This window comes from Miniopterus schreibersii, assembly GCF_964146895.1.
Source record: "Miniopterus schreibersii genome assembly, chromosome: 20".
NCBI classification, from domain to species: domain Eukaryota; kingdom Metazoa; phylum Chordata; class Mammalia; order Chiroptera; family Miniopteridae; genus Miniopterus; species Miniopterus schreibersii.
Window position 1 is genome coordinate 20,120,628 of NC_138122.1, and position 16,612 is coordinate 20,137,239.

The 16,612-nt window shown below is 38.5% G+C and overlaps 1 protein-coding gene across 13 annotated transcripts in view; it reads right to left on the bottom strand.

Annotated features, from left to right (window-relative positions):
• The window catches only part of GIT2 (GIT ArfGAP 2), a 42,620-nt gene that overhangs the window by 15,793 nt on the left and 10,215 nt on the right, over nucleotides 1-16,612 (bottom strand). For 5 of the 13 annotated variants that reach the window (XM_081122981.1, XM_081122972.1, XM_081122984.1 and 2 more), the window contains exons 7-14: nucleotides 15,785-15,879; nucleotides 11,254-11,299; nucleotides 10,113-10,164; nucleotides 6,732-6,804; nucleotides 6,384-6,481; nucleotides 5,241-5,352; nucleotides 4,338-4,480; nucleotides 2,260-2,409 (exon numbers count right to left, since the gene is read on the bottom strand). In XM_081122981.1, coding sequence (XP_080979107.1) covers nucleotides 2,260-2,409; nucleotides 4,338-4,480; nucleotides 5,241-5,352; nucleotides 6,384-6,481; nucleotides 6,732-6,804; nucleotides 10,113-10,164; nucleotides 11,254-11,299; nucleotides 15,785-15,879 — 769 coding nt within the window. The remainder of the gene's footprint in view (nucleotides 1-2,259; nucleotides 2,410-4,337; nucleotides 4,481-5,240; nucleotides 5,353-6,383; nucleotides 6,482-6,731; nucleotides 6,805-10,112; nucleotides 10,165-11,253; nucleotides 11,300-15,784; nucleotides 15,880-16,612) is intronic. The other 8 variants (XM_081122973.1, XM_081122983.1, XM_081122975.1 and 5 more) reach the window with 5 other exon arrangements.

The window sequence follows — 16,612 nt, forward strand, 5'->3', positions numbered from 1 at the left end:
CTAAACAAACATATTCCACGTACTTTATATTAATAGTGCCAAACTTCTGTGAAAGCCTGGCTTACTGCCTCTGCCAAAGAAATACCCTCATTCTCAGTTTTCTCGAACAGTAATCCACTAAAGAATGATAGATTGCTTCTCCACCACAAAGGCTTTCAGGGTATAACTTAAGAGCTGCAACTCCCTTTCCAAAGAAGGAACAGCTGCAAAGTGACAAGCAGCCACGGAAAATTCCTACATTCCAGGATACAGATGGGCATAAGGTGCCTGTCAAAACTATGTATTAGGGAATCCATATCCTCAAGTGAAACGGTCAAGGTCCAAAGAGTGAGGAGCATAACTGACACATGCCTGTCAATGAAGGGCTGGGGTGTCTGGTCACGTGCCTGTCTATGTAAATACCTTCTCTTAGAGATTTTTAGACAAGGCCTTGAAATCTGAAGCTTTACCTTAACACTTTCATGTCTCTGAAACACCCAGTCTGGATCTTGCTTGCATGTGTTTAAATGAGCACAAGTTCCTGGTCTCAATTTTTAAGAATTTTTAGTATTCTGTATTTAGAGAGATGTCCTCGGATAAATTTGAATGATGCATATCTTAGTAAGAACTAGACCACACTTTTTTTGTTTGTAAGGAGTATAACAGGAAATTATAAGTTACAGATAATTCAATACTTTCAGAAATCAAAAGCTTTTCTAAGAATTGAGGGAATAATTCATGAGCAATGGCAAATAATTTCACTCTACACTTCTTAAAGAAGCTCAAGACATTTGCTTTCAGAGATAGGTTATCTCTAGAGATTTCTACAAGTACTAAAAGGAGCATTAGAGAATAAAAAAGCTGATGCTTAGTGAGTTGATTTACAGTGGCAAAGTCAGCATGTTTCAGAAAAAGGCACCTCAACAAAATTATTAGTTCAATTAATGGGTCGAGCTATAATTCAGTAAACAAAAGGTATTTCAGAAAAGACAGAGGAAGTGCAAGCCCTGTGTGTTATGGCTCTTGGTCTGTCTTGTTCACAGTTGCACACCAGTCCTAGACAGGGCCAGCAAGGCACAGAACAAGTGCTAGGTTAAAATATGATTGATCTTCAGGCATTCTTGTCCCCTTCTATTATAGGCAGTAGAGCCATCTACCTCAAAAGGTCTCAACAAATGATCTAGAACTCAATACCAAATGATCTAGAACTCAATACCAGGCCAGGGTGCACTGCAGTGTACTTCTCTGACAAGCAGAGGGCCATAGGCCCCTTGTTAGTTCTGGTTTCCTTTAGGCCTAGCCACAAATGAAATGCACCATGTCCTCTGTTCTTGATAATGATTCTGAAGCATGACTCTTCAAATGACTTTGTTTGGTTTCTGTTTAAAGGAAGTGTACAAAATCTCATATTGTAGAGAACTGAAAGATGGGATCAGTTACGCACAAAGTCTTGGGCAGAATTTAGACTTTTTCAACTTCCTTTGCTTAGAATTCTCACAAAGAATTACACATATAATCACCATCTGAAGCATATTTCTTGCTATTATTAGCCATACTTCTTTTAGGGATTAATATATTCATGTATCTCTCTCTTAAAAAGCAGTGAACGAGAAAATGCTGAGCAAATGGGATTGTTTCTTACTAGTGTACAGCTCTCACTAGTGCAAAGAAAATGTTTTCTTATATTCATTGAGAACCTGCTCTATGGCAGGCCCTGCTCTAGGCTCTGAGGACATCATAAATTAGTGGTTAAGTACTGGTGGAAAATAAAGCAGGGATGTGGGACAGGGCTGCCAGGGCAGGGGTGAATAACAACTTAGAATAAGAGTGAACAGGGACAGCACCCCTTGCATGGCGTAGGGTGGGGTATCGTGTGGAATGCTGATAAACACAGATACCTGTCCGGGGCTTTCATATGCTCTGTCTTTCTGGTATAATTATTCTTTCAGAAGGAGCAATAGGAAGAATCACATCCATGGAGTGGCATCCAGGATCCCAGGAAGCACAGAATAGTGCAAAGGTTAATACAACTGATATAAGCACTTAGTAGGTTGTGTGTTTCTTCTATTGAGAAGTGTACTCTGGATTTATTTATCAAAGCTACTTCATCTGAAATATCCAAATACACACTGCTTCCAAAAAGACAGCTTGGCCCAGAGATTTTTGAGGTCTGTTACAATAACTGCTTTTCTTCCTTCTGACCACAAGCATTGTGCCTGGGATTCTTCCTTATATATGGAGTTAAAGCGTCAATCATCCTGGCATTTATTAACATGTTACCTTTTTCTGCATAATTCTCAGCTCGTCACTCAAGTTGTTATTCACCTTCATTAGCTGTTGTATCTTGGCCTCAGAAGCCACTAGAGCGTTTTTGACCTCCATAAATTCCTGCACAGTGACTGGTCCATCTGATAAATCTGAATCTAGGCTCTAAAAATAAATTGGGGAAAATGTTCACAATCTGAGACGATGATAACATTCAAGACTAACAGCTAAAGAATTTCAAATTCTGACCATGCCAGCTGGATTGCAAAGTTAATCACGATAAATCAAGGCTTCTGAGGATAATGCAAAAATAAAACATAAAGGTGGGGTTACTATAATATTTGAAAAAATTTAAGTCAGTATTTTCTAACAGAATAGGCAGTGGGGCTATAACCTGCGCTGACAATGACTAAGCGCATTTGTCCTGTCTTGTCGGCCTCTCCATGGTTATTCACTTGTCTTTTTTACTCAGTCTTTCATTCATTCATTCATTCCAATAGATTTTTACTGAGCATCAGACAGTGTTCTCGGGGCTTGAGATATATACGAAAATAAAATAGGTAACAATTCTTATTTCCATGGTGTTTATATCAAATAGAGGAAGGGGAAAAATAAAAATAATTAACTATACAGTATGACAGAAGGTGATAAGCGCAGTGGAAAATAGCTAACGTGAAGGAGGGTAAGGGGCTAGGGAGCCGAAGTAGGGCTGAAGGTAGGAGAATTTTAATTAGACAGACAGGGTAAGCATTCAGGTGGGTGAGATGTGAGCCACAGCCTAAAGGAGGTGAGACATTAGTCACATGGCTGTCTGGAGGAAGAACGTTCCAGCCAGTGGCAGAGCTGAGCTAGAGTGAGTGGGTGTGCAGGGAAGGGAGGAGTGGGAGGCCCATCAGTGCATAGAGGACCCTTTCATGACTTTCGCTTTCACTGAGTGAACCCAGTGCTACTGGGGAAACCTGGCAGGGGTGTTTCAGACAAGTGACTCTTGCCATCCTCTCTGCATTCTCTGCATCTGCCAGCCAATAGCACTACAGTCATGTGAGCTAGAAATCCTCAACACATCTTCTGTAAGTCTATCTCCTCCCCTTCAAGCATCCAACTTATTGCGAGGGCCTGTCTATTCTATCTTCCTGTTCATCCAATCTCAAATGTTTGCTGAGCCCCTCTGTGGGCCAGGTCTAGGTGAACGTCCTGGGGATTCAGCAGAGGGTGGACCAGCCAGACCCCTGCTGCCCTCTCCCTGGCTCACACTGTGCTACAGTGATCTCTCTCCCATCTGGACCTCCCAGCCCAAGCCCTGAAGTGGCCTGGCCAGCTCTTTAGGAATATCTTAATTGGGTTCCTTTCCTCTACTCTCTGACCCTCCAGAACACTCCTCCCAAAACAGAGGTCCCAAAGTGGCTGACCATGTTCCTCCCATGGTGTAACCTCTGCCCTCTGCTGCAGCTTTGGGTCACACTCTGTTTAGGCTATCTCTATACATCACCAGTTTCCCCTGCAAGACACCCTCTTATTTCATTCTCTCTGCCTAGACAACTCTTCCCTGCCTCTCTACATGCCCAAACCTATACGTGTTTTAAGACATGTTAAGAGCCATTCCACTTACAAAGACTCACGATACTCCTCAGTAACAAGTCGTCTCCTCTCAACCCCCACCCTCTTCTGTTTGAGCTTCTTATAATACATATCATCGAGTACCTTTTATTACAGCTATTTCTTTTCTCAGGCAGTGACAGCCTCACAGAAAAGGGACTAGACCTCATTCAGGGGCATATCATTCAGAGAAGTCACTCACTAAACATTTGTTAAAAGAATAAAACACGCCAGTCCCTCCTCACAAAATTTTATAAAGTCACAACTGCAGTAGGGCTATGTGATTCAGCAATTCATTCAGGGACAAAGGACCCCCTCTTTTAAAACTATTTACCTTCCTTGACCTTTGCTTGGCCCAAGCTCATCAGTAAACCCAACTTTACCTTCATAGCACTTTCACAGGGCTAGCCCTCAAGTGACTTACAAGTAAGGCAGTTTTGCAGGAGGAAAGATTTAAAAAACAACAACACAGTCTCCCTTTCTGTGTGTCACCTCACCTTCTGCCTGTTTGCCTTGCTTGCAGTGGTTTCCAGATCTGTGTCTTCATCTGATGCCACACTGTCATAGTCCGGCTGGTCATTGTCTTGACTTTCAATACTGTGCTGGTTATTGATTGTTTTCAGTATGAGCTCCACATTGTCTATCAATAGAAGCAAATAACTTTACTTCAGGATTTTTAAAAACGCTTTTTAAAAATTTTTATTGATTTTTAGAGAGAGAAAGGGGGAGAGAGAGAAAAACATTGATTTGTTGTGCCACTTACTAATTCTTGTATGTGCCCTGACTGGGGAACAAACCCACAACCTTGCAGTGCTGGGACGACCTTCTAACTAACTGAGCTCCTTGGCCAGGGCCTTAAAAAAAAGCTTTTCCCCAAAAAAAACTATTGGGAAGGTTTTTGGGTTTAGTCATTTAAAAGACTGAAAGAAAATGACAGAAAAAGCAATGTTATAGCCACAGCAATATAGGGATAACAGAGCAAGTTATCAACCAGACAGATAGCCTACTATAAACTGCATAGAGAGATTTAAGCATCTCTCTGAGCTACTCTCCAAATGTGGGCAAATTAATCAGATGGTTTAGGAACACACTTTTTAACAAGATTTAAATCAGACGTCTGGGTTAATTTCAGGATGTAACTTTATAGAAATAAAGATAGGTGACCCAAGAGGAAAAAATTACATATATATCTAAATAGTAATTAATAACGCTGAGTATTTATAATTCACCAAGGCTCAAAGAGGTAAACTTTCTGTCACAACATGGAACCAATAAAACTTATAAGGCTTTAACTAAGCTATTCTGTGGATGACTGCTCTAATTACCTTATAACTGTAAATCTAATACTTGTGTGAAATTTATAAGGCCAAAGAAGCAAACATTTGTTTTGAAACAGTTACCTTTTGAACTAGAGAGAGGACTGCCTTGCTGTCTCCTCTTGGCATCACTGAGAATGTCAATAACCAGCGTGGCAAACTCATGGGCATTAAACCGAGCTAATTTCTGTCTGCCCTGAGGGTGAAAAAATAATTGGAAATACTCCCAAATGTCACAATACACACATAAATATTCACGTAAAAGTAGTCAGACTATTGGTAGACTCTGGCAAAGACCTTCCAGCATGATCAAGGTATCATCAATCACAGCCATAATTGAACTAAACAGTAACATTTTCCTTGCAATCAGTTTAAGATCATTTACTTAAGAGAACTATGTAACATTTAAGCTCTCACAATGCATATTTATTTTGGGGAACAAAAACAAAATGGTTCTACTTAAAGCTTTATTTTCCTAATATTAAGTCAGTTCTGAAATAGACCTAGTAATGAAAAATTAATTTGGAGGGAAATTTTAAAATTTCAAGATAAATTATAGTCTAGATGCTGGGACTCCACATAGCCATTAATCAAGAGAAATTAAAAGGCCTCCCTAATTTAATCAATTTTTCTCCTCCTGATAGGTGCTTAGGCTGTTTTTAATGCTCTATTATTACACAGTGTTTTGAATGAAAATCATTGCGCATGAATCTCTGTATTTTTATTTTATTAGAACATACTCCCAAATGAGGAATTCCCATGTGAAAGGATGGGCACTTAATTTTGAGGCTTCTGAAACAGGTTAGCAAATTGCTTTTCTAAAGTCTGGAACAATTTAAACTCTTATCTGCAGCATGAGGAAGCCCACCTAGTCAGATCCTTACCACTTTGGAGTACCGCTTATTATACACTTTATTAATTTGATTGATGAAACTTTCATTAATGCCTTTAGGTTGCTTTCTTTGATTACAGATGAGTTTAAAGATTTCTGCACATTTAAAGGCCATTTATATTTCTTCTGTGGATTCTTTTATGTTCTTGCCCAGGCATCTATTCATATCTATCACTTTTCTTATCAATTTGTGAATTTTGTGTATGTGTATAAAGGCTATCAACACTTGAATCAATCAAAAAATTTAAAATACCTGTCCTGGAAAAATAAAATACCAAGATATCAGCTATTCTCAAAATATCGCTACTGGTTACTTTTCACACTTGGCCACTTGCCTGGTTCCGTGTTGATGAGTACTCGGGATTGACAGGAAGGAAGGGGACGACGGTTGTCTCAGTCACCAGGGTGCTGTGGTTTTGCGTAGCAAGCCAGACTAGCCAGAGGAAAGAGCCAGAGATAGAATCTCATCACCATGGGTGTGCCACTGCCCCTCTGAGAGCCGCGGCCCCCGCCTTACTAGGGAGACTCAAGGAAGCACACTCTGAAGCCAACATACACAAAAGCAAATGTCCATACACGTGTTATCAGGACAGGAGAAATTGGGCAAGTAAAACACTGAGGCTGGCAGCTTGTCACTACCCACTGATAACAAGCGTATTAGATAAAGCCACATGTTAAGTCACCTGCATCAGTCTCTCGCCTGTCAACTTCATCGTACACATCCATGGCAAGTTCTTCAAACAAATGATTACTTAGCTGAAAGTAAAAAAATATCAGGAACACAAGGGACAAGGATTAACACTAGCAGAATGAGAGGGGACTGTGATTTATTCACCCTTTTATCTCCAACGTTTTATCCAAAGCCAGTGCTTAGTAAATGCCCACTGTAACACAGACAATAACATTTCCAAAATAGTAGAGATCCTCTAGAAACATCTGCTTCCCATAGCAGTCTCATTCCTCTATGGTACGCAGATAGGGCCATGCTATAAAGGAGGTAAGAGGCATCTGAAGTGCCGATCTCACACACAGGTTCCAGTTCTCTACTCTTCCTGTGATAGCACCCTTTAAGTCTCCTCTTTTGCTCTTGAGAATGTTTGCCAGTGCCCCCGAATATAAGGGGTTATAGACCCTTGGCAGGATAAAGATTCCAAAACATGTCACTTTGAGAGGACAGAACATGCAATTGCACAAAATATCACCAGACCTCGGTTAAGCCTCTTCGCTATCTTCCTCAGCAGTGGTGCCAATCCCCAGAAGAACTGAGCATCCCCAACAAAGGATAGGCTGTCTGATCAGTACTCTGCATAGGGTCAGCCAACAAAATACTCCCCATACAAATTAGGTGCCTGCCTGGCAGCAACCAGGATGGTCAGGGTCTTCCTCAACCCAGATGAGGCTAAGCCCCTGCCAGGGTGTCTCAGCTCTCAGTGCCTTTTTCCTCATAAATGCACCTTGACACCTGGTGCTTCCCATTCTGTGAGGGTGGACTGAATCTGTCCTATTCTCTACTGTGTTCACCACACCCACACGCAGTACCTGGCACTGAGATGGCGCTCAGTACATATCCAATTGCACAATGACCACAAGATATTTTATGCAGCAATTTTAAATGCTGGCTATACACAGACCTCATGGGAACTCATTAAAATGGGTACAATACATTGTTGGGTGAAAAAAGCAGGAAATAAATTCTATAATTATGATTGAGTTTCAGTTAAAAAAAAAGATATGTATCTGAAACAAGAATTAGAATATACCAAAATACTGAGCCCGAATCCACTGAGTATAGTGACAAGGATGATTCCCCTTCTCTATTTTCCAAATGTGCTCTAGTGTGGTTACATTACATTTATAACAAAATAAACTCGGACAGTCTTGCTGGATAAGGTGATAAAGGATTAAAAACTTGAACTTGCATCGTAAATGTCTAGTCGCTTTCCTCTTAGGAGCTATAAGCTAATGTTATTATTATTAACAATAACTATGACAGCAATACTGATTGAGGACTTACATCCAAGGCACTGTGCTAATATCACCATATTTAATATTCACAACACCTCTATGTAATAGGAACTACTATAATTCCACTTTACAGATAAGGAAATTAAGGCACAGAAGTTAGTAACTAACCTAGTTACAATGCCAATAAATGATAATAGATCTGAGATCCAAGTTTAAGTTTCTCACAATGTTAACATTTGCTCATTCAAGAAATACATTAGGCTTATTATATTTCTCTTAGCTTTTCGGGATGGAGGGAAGGAGGAAGGAAGGAAAGGAGGAGGTAGGTAGAGATGGAGGAAGCAAAGGAGATACCATAGGATAAACACTGAAATGGCACTTATAATATGCTGTGAGAATATTCTCCCTCTCACCCGTGAGGAGACCACAGCGTAGGGTCAACAATAGCTGCTCACCCTCACTGGGCAGTTCTGAGCTGCAACCCCTACTACATCATTATCTCCCTTTCTAGGAGAGGACACAAAGGCATAAAGAGGCTAAGGAGCTTGTCAGAGCTGAGATCTGTACCTGGCTAGTCTGGAGCCCAAGTTCTTGAGAGCTATAATCAACTTGGTTCCAGATATTTACCTAGTGCCTGTCGCAAGCTAGAAATATTACAGATATAACCCCAGCTTTCATGAAGTTTTCAGCCTAGCAAATGTAAGACAGTCAAAAGGAAATTGGGTTTTATATATAATGCTGTAATTACTTAAAATAAAAATTGGCTTACATAGTACGTAATTAAAAGGAAATCACAGAATATTTAGTGCTATCTGACTCCAAAACTTACTATCTTAACTATATGACCTCCTTAATTTAAGAAAGGCAATAAAACACAGACACACAAAACCATAAATATAGAACACAGAGACACCAAACAAATTGCATAAAATACATTTATTTCATATCACAGTTAAATACTAGTAAGGATAAATTCATTTTATGTAATATTTAGTACTTAATGTTATATCACATTCTAGTAAAGGGTATTCTGATAAAAAGGGAATGAAAAGGAAGTCATAAATTAGAGGAGCTGCAATTTTAGTTGGGCTTTAGAAAAACTACTATCTACATTGTGAAGGTGGTCAGATTTCAGCTGCTTGAATGATGAAAGGAATGGAAGCTGGGAAAGGAGAACACTGCAGGAAAGAGAGAAAAAGGGGATTCCTAAAAGAGGACTTGAAGGTAGCAGCTAATGGCTTCAGAGAATGCTAAACCACACCAAATTATTTAAACACGCGTGCACACGTGCGCGGGCACACACACACAATGGGAACCAGATGGAAGTAGGGCAGGCATGGAAAGGTTAGAGTTGGATGCCCTTAAAGTTATGAAAGAAGTTGGTTCTCATCCAGAGAGCAATGAGAACAGCTGAGGAGTGTAATTTGGTGGTTAAAACAGCTCAGGAAGCACCTTGGTGAAGCTTCATTTGTGGGGACTAAACAAAGAGAAATCATTCCCAAAGAGGTAGCTTCCTGACTAAGCCTGAGGTGGGAAGGCTGGAAAGAAATATTCAGATTAAAGTGAGGTTTGACCTACAGAACTGGGAAAACTATGAGCACATAACCGGGGCAGGACCACCAGCATTTTAAAGCATACATTTATAAAGCTCTGATGAATGGCATGGGATATGCCAGAGAGTTACAACGGAGGCTGGATTCCAAAGGCAGCAAGTGAATCTATGGTACTCACCTTTCTAGCACATGCTTTCATCAATCTCTAGCATCCTATAAGGCTACAGGAAGTAATCCCAAGAAGTGTGTCCCACTTACTCATTTACATTGGGAAAAACAAGAAACTCTTATAAGGAGAGACAACTTCCTAATGGCAAAGGCACAGTCTTCACATTTAAAATGAGAAAAATGGCACTATTTGAAGCACAGCCAATAAACTGGATATACTGGAACTTACAGTACTTTCTATGTACTCAATGGTCTGCTTCTGATTTAACAACATCTAAGGGTATGAAACAGTTATCTGATGCAATAGGTAATGAGCTGAGAACAGATATTAAAATACAGCTCCCATACTGGAGTTCACTAGGAAATAGAGATACTCACAGATTGAAGTTTCTTCTTAGCAGCTTTTGCCAATTCAGACAAATCCAGGCTGCTAAGAAAATGTACAAAACTAATAAGCAAATAAATAAAATCATTTTTGTGAACTCTGTAGAAGATAAAGAGAGCCAAGGGATAAATATATTAATTAGAGTTCATGGACATGGTCAGAGCCAAAAATTCTATAGCCCAACAGAGTCAGTGAGGGAACTTTGAACAGAACAACTTGGTGAAAGAACTCCTTCTAGAAATACTATAATCATGGAACATGGTTAAAAGAAAAATAATCACCCACTAACTAAAACACAAAAGTCACCATTTCTGAAGTGTAAAAAAAAACATGACAGAAGAAAATACAAAAAGGGCAGAATGTGAAAAACCAGAATGGGAAGATTACATTTGGAATAGCAATTAATCATTTCATAAACTCTTAACAGTATTTGTGCAAAGATAACTGGCTAAATTAAGGGTTCATTCCTGCAACCTTGAACTCATCTGACCTTACAGACCAGAAGTTGGCAGATTACAGTCTACTTTTTGTTTAGCCAATGAGGTAAGAATAGTGTTTACATTTTTAAATATTTGGGAAAAAACAAGGGAAGAACAATATTTCATAATACGTGAAAATTATATATGAAATTCAAATTTCAGTATAAAAAATAAAATTTTATCAGAACAGGCATGCCCTTCATTTACACACTGTCCATGGATGTTTTCATCTACAACGGTAGAGTTGAGTAGTTGTGACAGAGGCTGTATGGCCCACAAAGCCCAAAATATTTACTATCTAGCCTTTAACAACAAAAAAACTTGCTGATCCCTGTTATAGACAAATAATATACTCTTATAATAAAGAAATATTCTTTGAATATAATCTATAGACACAATATACTGTCACAACTAGCTAAAACTGTGACACTATCACTGACTCTAATTTTCTTGTTAGTAAATTTGTTACTTGTGCTCTTTCAAACTTAAGTTTTATATGGTGGTTTACTTACAGCCGTCTTATTTCCAAATTGTATAGCCATAAAAGAGAAAAATGTATGGGCTTTGTTAAACACAAAATATTATACACTTAAACACTATACAACCAAGGAAATATTTGAGACAGATAAATTGATTGATATTTAAATGACCTTACCTGTCTGCCATTTGAGGTATTATAAAGTGCTGTCCATTTTTGTGATCTGAAACAAAAACCAAGCCAAGTTTTGTTCATATAAATACTGCTAAGATCTGTAAAGGAATACCATCATTGTTTTCTCAATTTCTGTTTTGCAATTAGCATCTTCTCATAATTATGAATTACGTGGGGGAGCAGAAGTTGCCAGACTGGCTACAAGTTCCCAAAGCCCTGGCCAACAGGAAGGACCATATCCTCCTTTTCTCCTGGCACAAAAGCCTAGACATCGCTAAGCAGGGAGCCGACGCTCACCCTAACCCTTATGCTTTGCGCATCCCCAGGATAACTGATGATCTTCAACCGTGGAAAGAATGTTTAGGGAGCTGAATTAGCTCAGAGCAGGCTTCCATTAGCTCTCCATGTGGCATGGGTGGCACTTCCTTGAGCTTTGGTGGCTCACCTTCAAATTAATCAATTAGTATAAAATAGTCAGGGCTGGGGCAGGTGGTGCTGGCAGATCCAGGCAGGGGCCCAGTTTCTTACAATGCTAGCTGACTCCATTCTAATCCAACTTCTGGAAAAGCACTGATCATATGCTAGTGAACAAAGCCATTATAAGCATTCACATATAGGTTTTTGTGTAAACATAAGTATTTTTGTTGGGTAGATACCTAGGAGTGGGACTGCTGGGTTATAAGTAAATGTACTATTAACTTAGTAAGTAACTGCTAGAGTTTTCCAGAGTAGCTCTATCATTTTGTTCTCTGTCCAGCAATGTATAAGAGTTGAAGTTGTTTCCCATCTTCCCAAGCACTTGAATTGTCAGGTGCTTTTATTTTATTTTAGTAATTCTAATAAGTATCTGGTGGTATCTCACTGTGGTTTTAATTTGCATTTCCTAAATGACTAATGATCCTAAGGTTCTCTCTTCATGTGATTATTTGTCATCTATATATTGTCTCTGTCCAGTTTTTATTGGGTTGTTTTCTTACTGCTGAGTTTTAAGTATTCAGGTATAAATATTCTGGATCCAAGTCCTTCGTTGGATACATGATTTCCAAATACTTTCTCCCAATGTGTGGCTTGTCTTTTCATTATCTTAACTGTAATTTTTGCAGAGCAAAAATTTTAAATTTTGACGAAGTCCAATTTATCAATATATTTTTTTATGGCTTATGCTTTCAGTATTACATCCAAGTACTTTACCTAGTCCAAGAACACAAAGATTTTCTCCTGTGTTTTCTTCTAGGTTTTAGTTTTATGTTTATAGTTAAATCTATGATCCATTTTGAAGTCTGTAGCCCTAATTTCTAGTCACTCTAGAAAAGCCAAGTAGAGAGCCAGACTTTCTTTAAAATATATATATATTTTTATTGATTTTGAGAGAGAGAAAAAGGGAGAGGGAGAAAAACATTGATTGGCTGCCTCCTGCACAGCCCCTATCAGGGATCGAGCCTGCAATCTTGGCATATCAGGATAACACTCAACCAACTGAGCTACCTGGCCAGGGCCTTATATCATCATATTTAAAGTGGGTGTCCTTAGACAGCACATAGATAAGGCTTGTTTTTTGTTTTAAATCTTCTGACAATATCTGCTTTTAATTAGTATGTTTAGCTCATGAACACTGAATGTCATTGTTGATATGTTTGGGTTTAAGTCTATGATTTTATTAGTTTCTGCTTGGGCCTCAGCTTTTTGTTCCCTTCTCTCCCTTTTCTTTTTCTTTTGAGTATTTTGAGTCAAAATATCTTTTGAGCCTGGCTGGTGTTGCTCAGTGGTTGAGTGTCAACCCATGAACCAGGAGGTCATGGTTCGATTCCCATTCAGGGCATATGCCAGGGTTTCCAGCTGAATCCCCAGTAGGGCGTGGTCAGGAGGCAGCCGATTGATGATTCTCTCTCATCACTGATGTTTCTATGTCTTTCTTCCTCTCCCTCCCTCTCTCTGAAATCAATAAAAAAAATTTTTTTTAATCTTTTGGTTGTAATTTTTAATATTCCATTTTAATTTATCTCTAGAGTTTTTGAGTATATATCATTGTATATAGTCTTTTTTTAGTGGTTGTGCTAGGGATTATAATACACATAAATTTTTACAGTCTACTTAGAAATAACATTTTACCATTTTAAGAATGCAATCTTACCTCCATATTTCTCTCCCTTTTTATGTTGTAGATGTCAAGTGTATTACACTGACATATGCTGAAAACTCCGCCAGATGATGTTATAACTTTTACTTTAAACTATCATACATATCTTAAAGAACTTAAAAGGAAAACAAGAGTCTGTTATTTTTATCCAGATACTTATCATTTCCGTGGCTCTTCTTTCATTCTTTAAGTTCCAAGGTTCCTTCTAGTATCATTTCCCTTCTACCCAAAGAACTTGGTTTAGCATTTCTGTTAAAGCAACTAATTCTCTTGTTTTCCTTCATCTTAAAATGCCTTTATTTTGCCTTTGTTCCTGAAGGTTATTTTCACTGAAAATGGAGTCCTGGGTTGACAATTCTTTTTTTTCTTTTTATTTTTAGCACTGCAAAAACATTGTTCTACTTCCTTTTCTTATCCATGGTTTCTGTTGAGAAATCCAGTCATTCAAATAACCATTCTTCTATGTATCATTTTTTCCCTTGGCTGTTTCAAGATGTTTTTGTTGTCTGTAGTTTTCAGCAGTTTGATTTTGATGTATCTGAGTGAGAATTTCTTTGAGTTCATCCTTTTTGGGAATCTTTGAGCTTCTTGAATTTGTGTGTCTTTTGCCAAATTTAGACTTTTTAGCCAATATTTCTTCAAACATTTTTTCTGTATCACACTCTGATCTCTTTCTGGGAGCCTGATAACACAAATGTGGCCTTTTGCTATTGTCCCATAGGTCCCTGAAGCTCTGTCTAGTTTCATTTTCCTCCCACTTTTTTTCCTCTCTATTGTTCAAAAACTAGATAATTTCTAGTGATCTATTTTCAATTCACTCACTCTTTTGTCATTTCCAATCTGCTAGTAAGCCTATCCAGTGAATTGTATTTTTCAGTTCTAATATTTCTATTTGTTTCATTTCTGTATCTTCTGTTTCTCTGCTGAGACTTTCTTACATTTCTATTTGCTTTAAAATGTTCACACTTTTCAGAACATGGTGTTACTGTTTGCTTTAAAATTTTGGTCTGCTAATTCCATCAATTGTTCCATCTGGGGATGGCATCTGTTGACTATCTTTTCTCTTACAAGTCTTTGGGATTTTCCTGGTTCTTCATTTGTCATTATGAAGGGTATCCTGGACATTTTGAATATTATGTTGTAAGACTCTGAGTCTTCCTTAAATTCTATGGACAATGTTAATATTTTTGTTTTACTAGGCAACTGACTAGGTTAGGTTCTGCCTCCTGGGCCAAGTGGTGAGAGAATAGAGAGAAAAATAAAAATAATCATAATTCCCCTCATACTCTTGGCCAGAGATTTAGGCACTGGTGCTGCCATGACTGTTGCCACTACTGTAGCCATAGGATTGCCTTGGGGCTAGGGTAGAAGGAAAAGGAAGAGGGGAAAAAATCCCAAGAGAATCCCTCAACTTCTGTCCTGTAGGAGTCCTCCTTCTTGCTCCACATACCAGACGAGAAGGCTTCTTTGCATCTGTTATACAGTTCCAGGTTTCAGGCTGCCATATCAGAAGTAAAATGAACAGAGCACTCACCACCAGCTTGATGGTACTATGAGTTGCCTAATCCACAAGCTAGAGTCCTTAAATAGCTACTCCATGCATTTGGTCCAGGGTTTTTCATTATATTCAGGAGAGACAGGGTGGGGAGTGCTTACTCCATCTCACCAGAGACTGGAGCCACACCAGGGGCTCCTAACTCTAAGTACAGCCAGGGTGGAGAACCACTGCATATATATATGTGGATATTCTACATCAGGGGATGGCAAATTTTCTCTGTAAAGGGCCAGATAAATATTTTAGGCTCTGTGGCTATATGGTCTCTGTCACTACTATTTAACCTACTCAACTCTGCTGCTATAGTGCAAAAGCAGACATAGACAATATGGAATTGGCGTGGCTATCTTGCAATAAAACTTTATTTTAAAAAACAGGTCATTGGCTGGATTTGGCCCACAAACCATGGTTTGCTGACCTCAGTTCTACCTCACAAAAAAGGCGGCTAAAAGCAAAATTCACTTTTGGACTTTTTTGCATTCCTTAGATAGCAGAATTCTTCAAATAACTACAAAAGTGATTGCTTTCCTTTTCTGTTCCTAGACCCATTATGCACAAGAACTGTGCTGCACATTCAGCTTTGGTTTAATTATGTTCTTTGATGCTTAAAACAGTCACTAGTCTAGAGCTAAAATAAAGTTATAAAAACTAAAATTCAAGGAGATTTGACCAACATCTTTTACATATAACTGAAAATGCTGTAGTTATCATTTCAAATAGAAATCCTTAGTCACAATTTTCTGGAGGAAAATTAGCAGAGGTCATAAATAATAGTGTTCCAACTTGTTTTTCCAGAGAATGACTAACTGGAGGTGTGGAGAGGCTGATGTCCTTTCACTCACCTGGTTTCCTGCCACAGAGATAAAAGGCTAGTCTGTCAGTCAGCTCATACTGTATTTCTACAAGGCGTTCTGCCAGCTCATGGTGACCTCCTTGCCTACCAAAAGAAAACAAAGTACCATTTATATTGCTCACCAGTCACTGGCTCTATAATAAAAAAGTACAGAAACATCTGAGACACCTGAGCAATTTATCAAACATGACTTTTTAGAATAATCAGCCTTTTTGTCTGAGGTAAGTTGTCAAGGTCTACTTTGATTCCCACATTTATAAACTGTTCTCACAATCTGAACTACTCCTTCTCCTTTATTAAATTTACAAGACAGAATACTTAATAAGGAATTCAAGGACTTGTAAGATAAAGAATAACTTCATCCAATGAAGTAGAAAATAAAATTAATAAATGGTCTAGGGTAAAGATTCTCAAAAATTAACTAGAGTGCTTTAAAAAATATACAGATATCTAGGCCCTCCCCTTGGAAATTCTGAATCAGTAAAGATGGGATTAGTGTGGACATCAATAGTTTAAAGAAGGCCTTTCCCCTAGGTGCTTCTGATGGAGCCAGTCTGACTGTGGATGAGAGCTTAGTATTCATGTGAAGTCTTAAATTCAGAGAGAGACAGACCAACCTAATCTACACCTGTATAGCTACTTTCACCTCCTTATTTTCAAGTTCCATAATTGAAAATACTAAGTTTGCCTTTCTTCATTCATGAAATAATATATAAGCTCCTTGAAGTCCTTTTAGTAACAAGGCATATAAATAATTACATTGAGAGGCTGTTATATGCAAGGTACCCATGAAAAATTTCAAAGTAAGTGATAATAA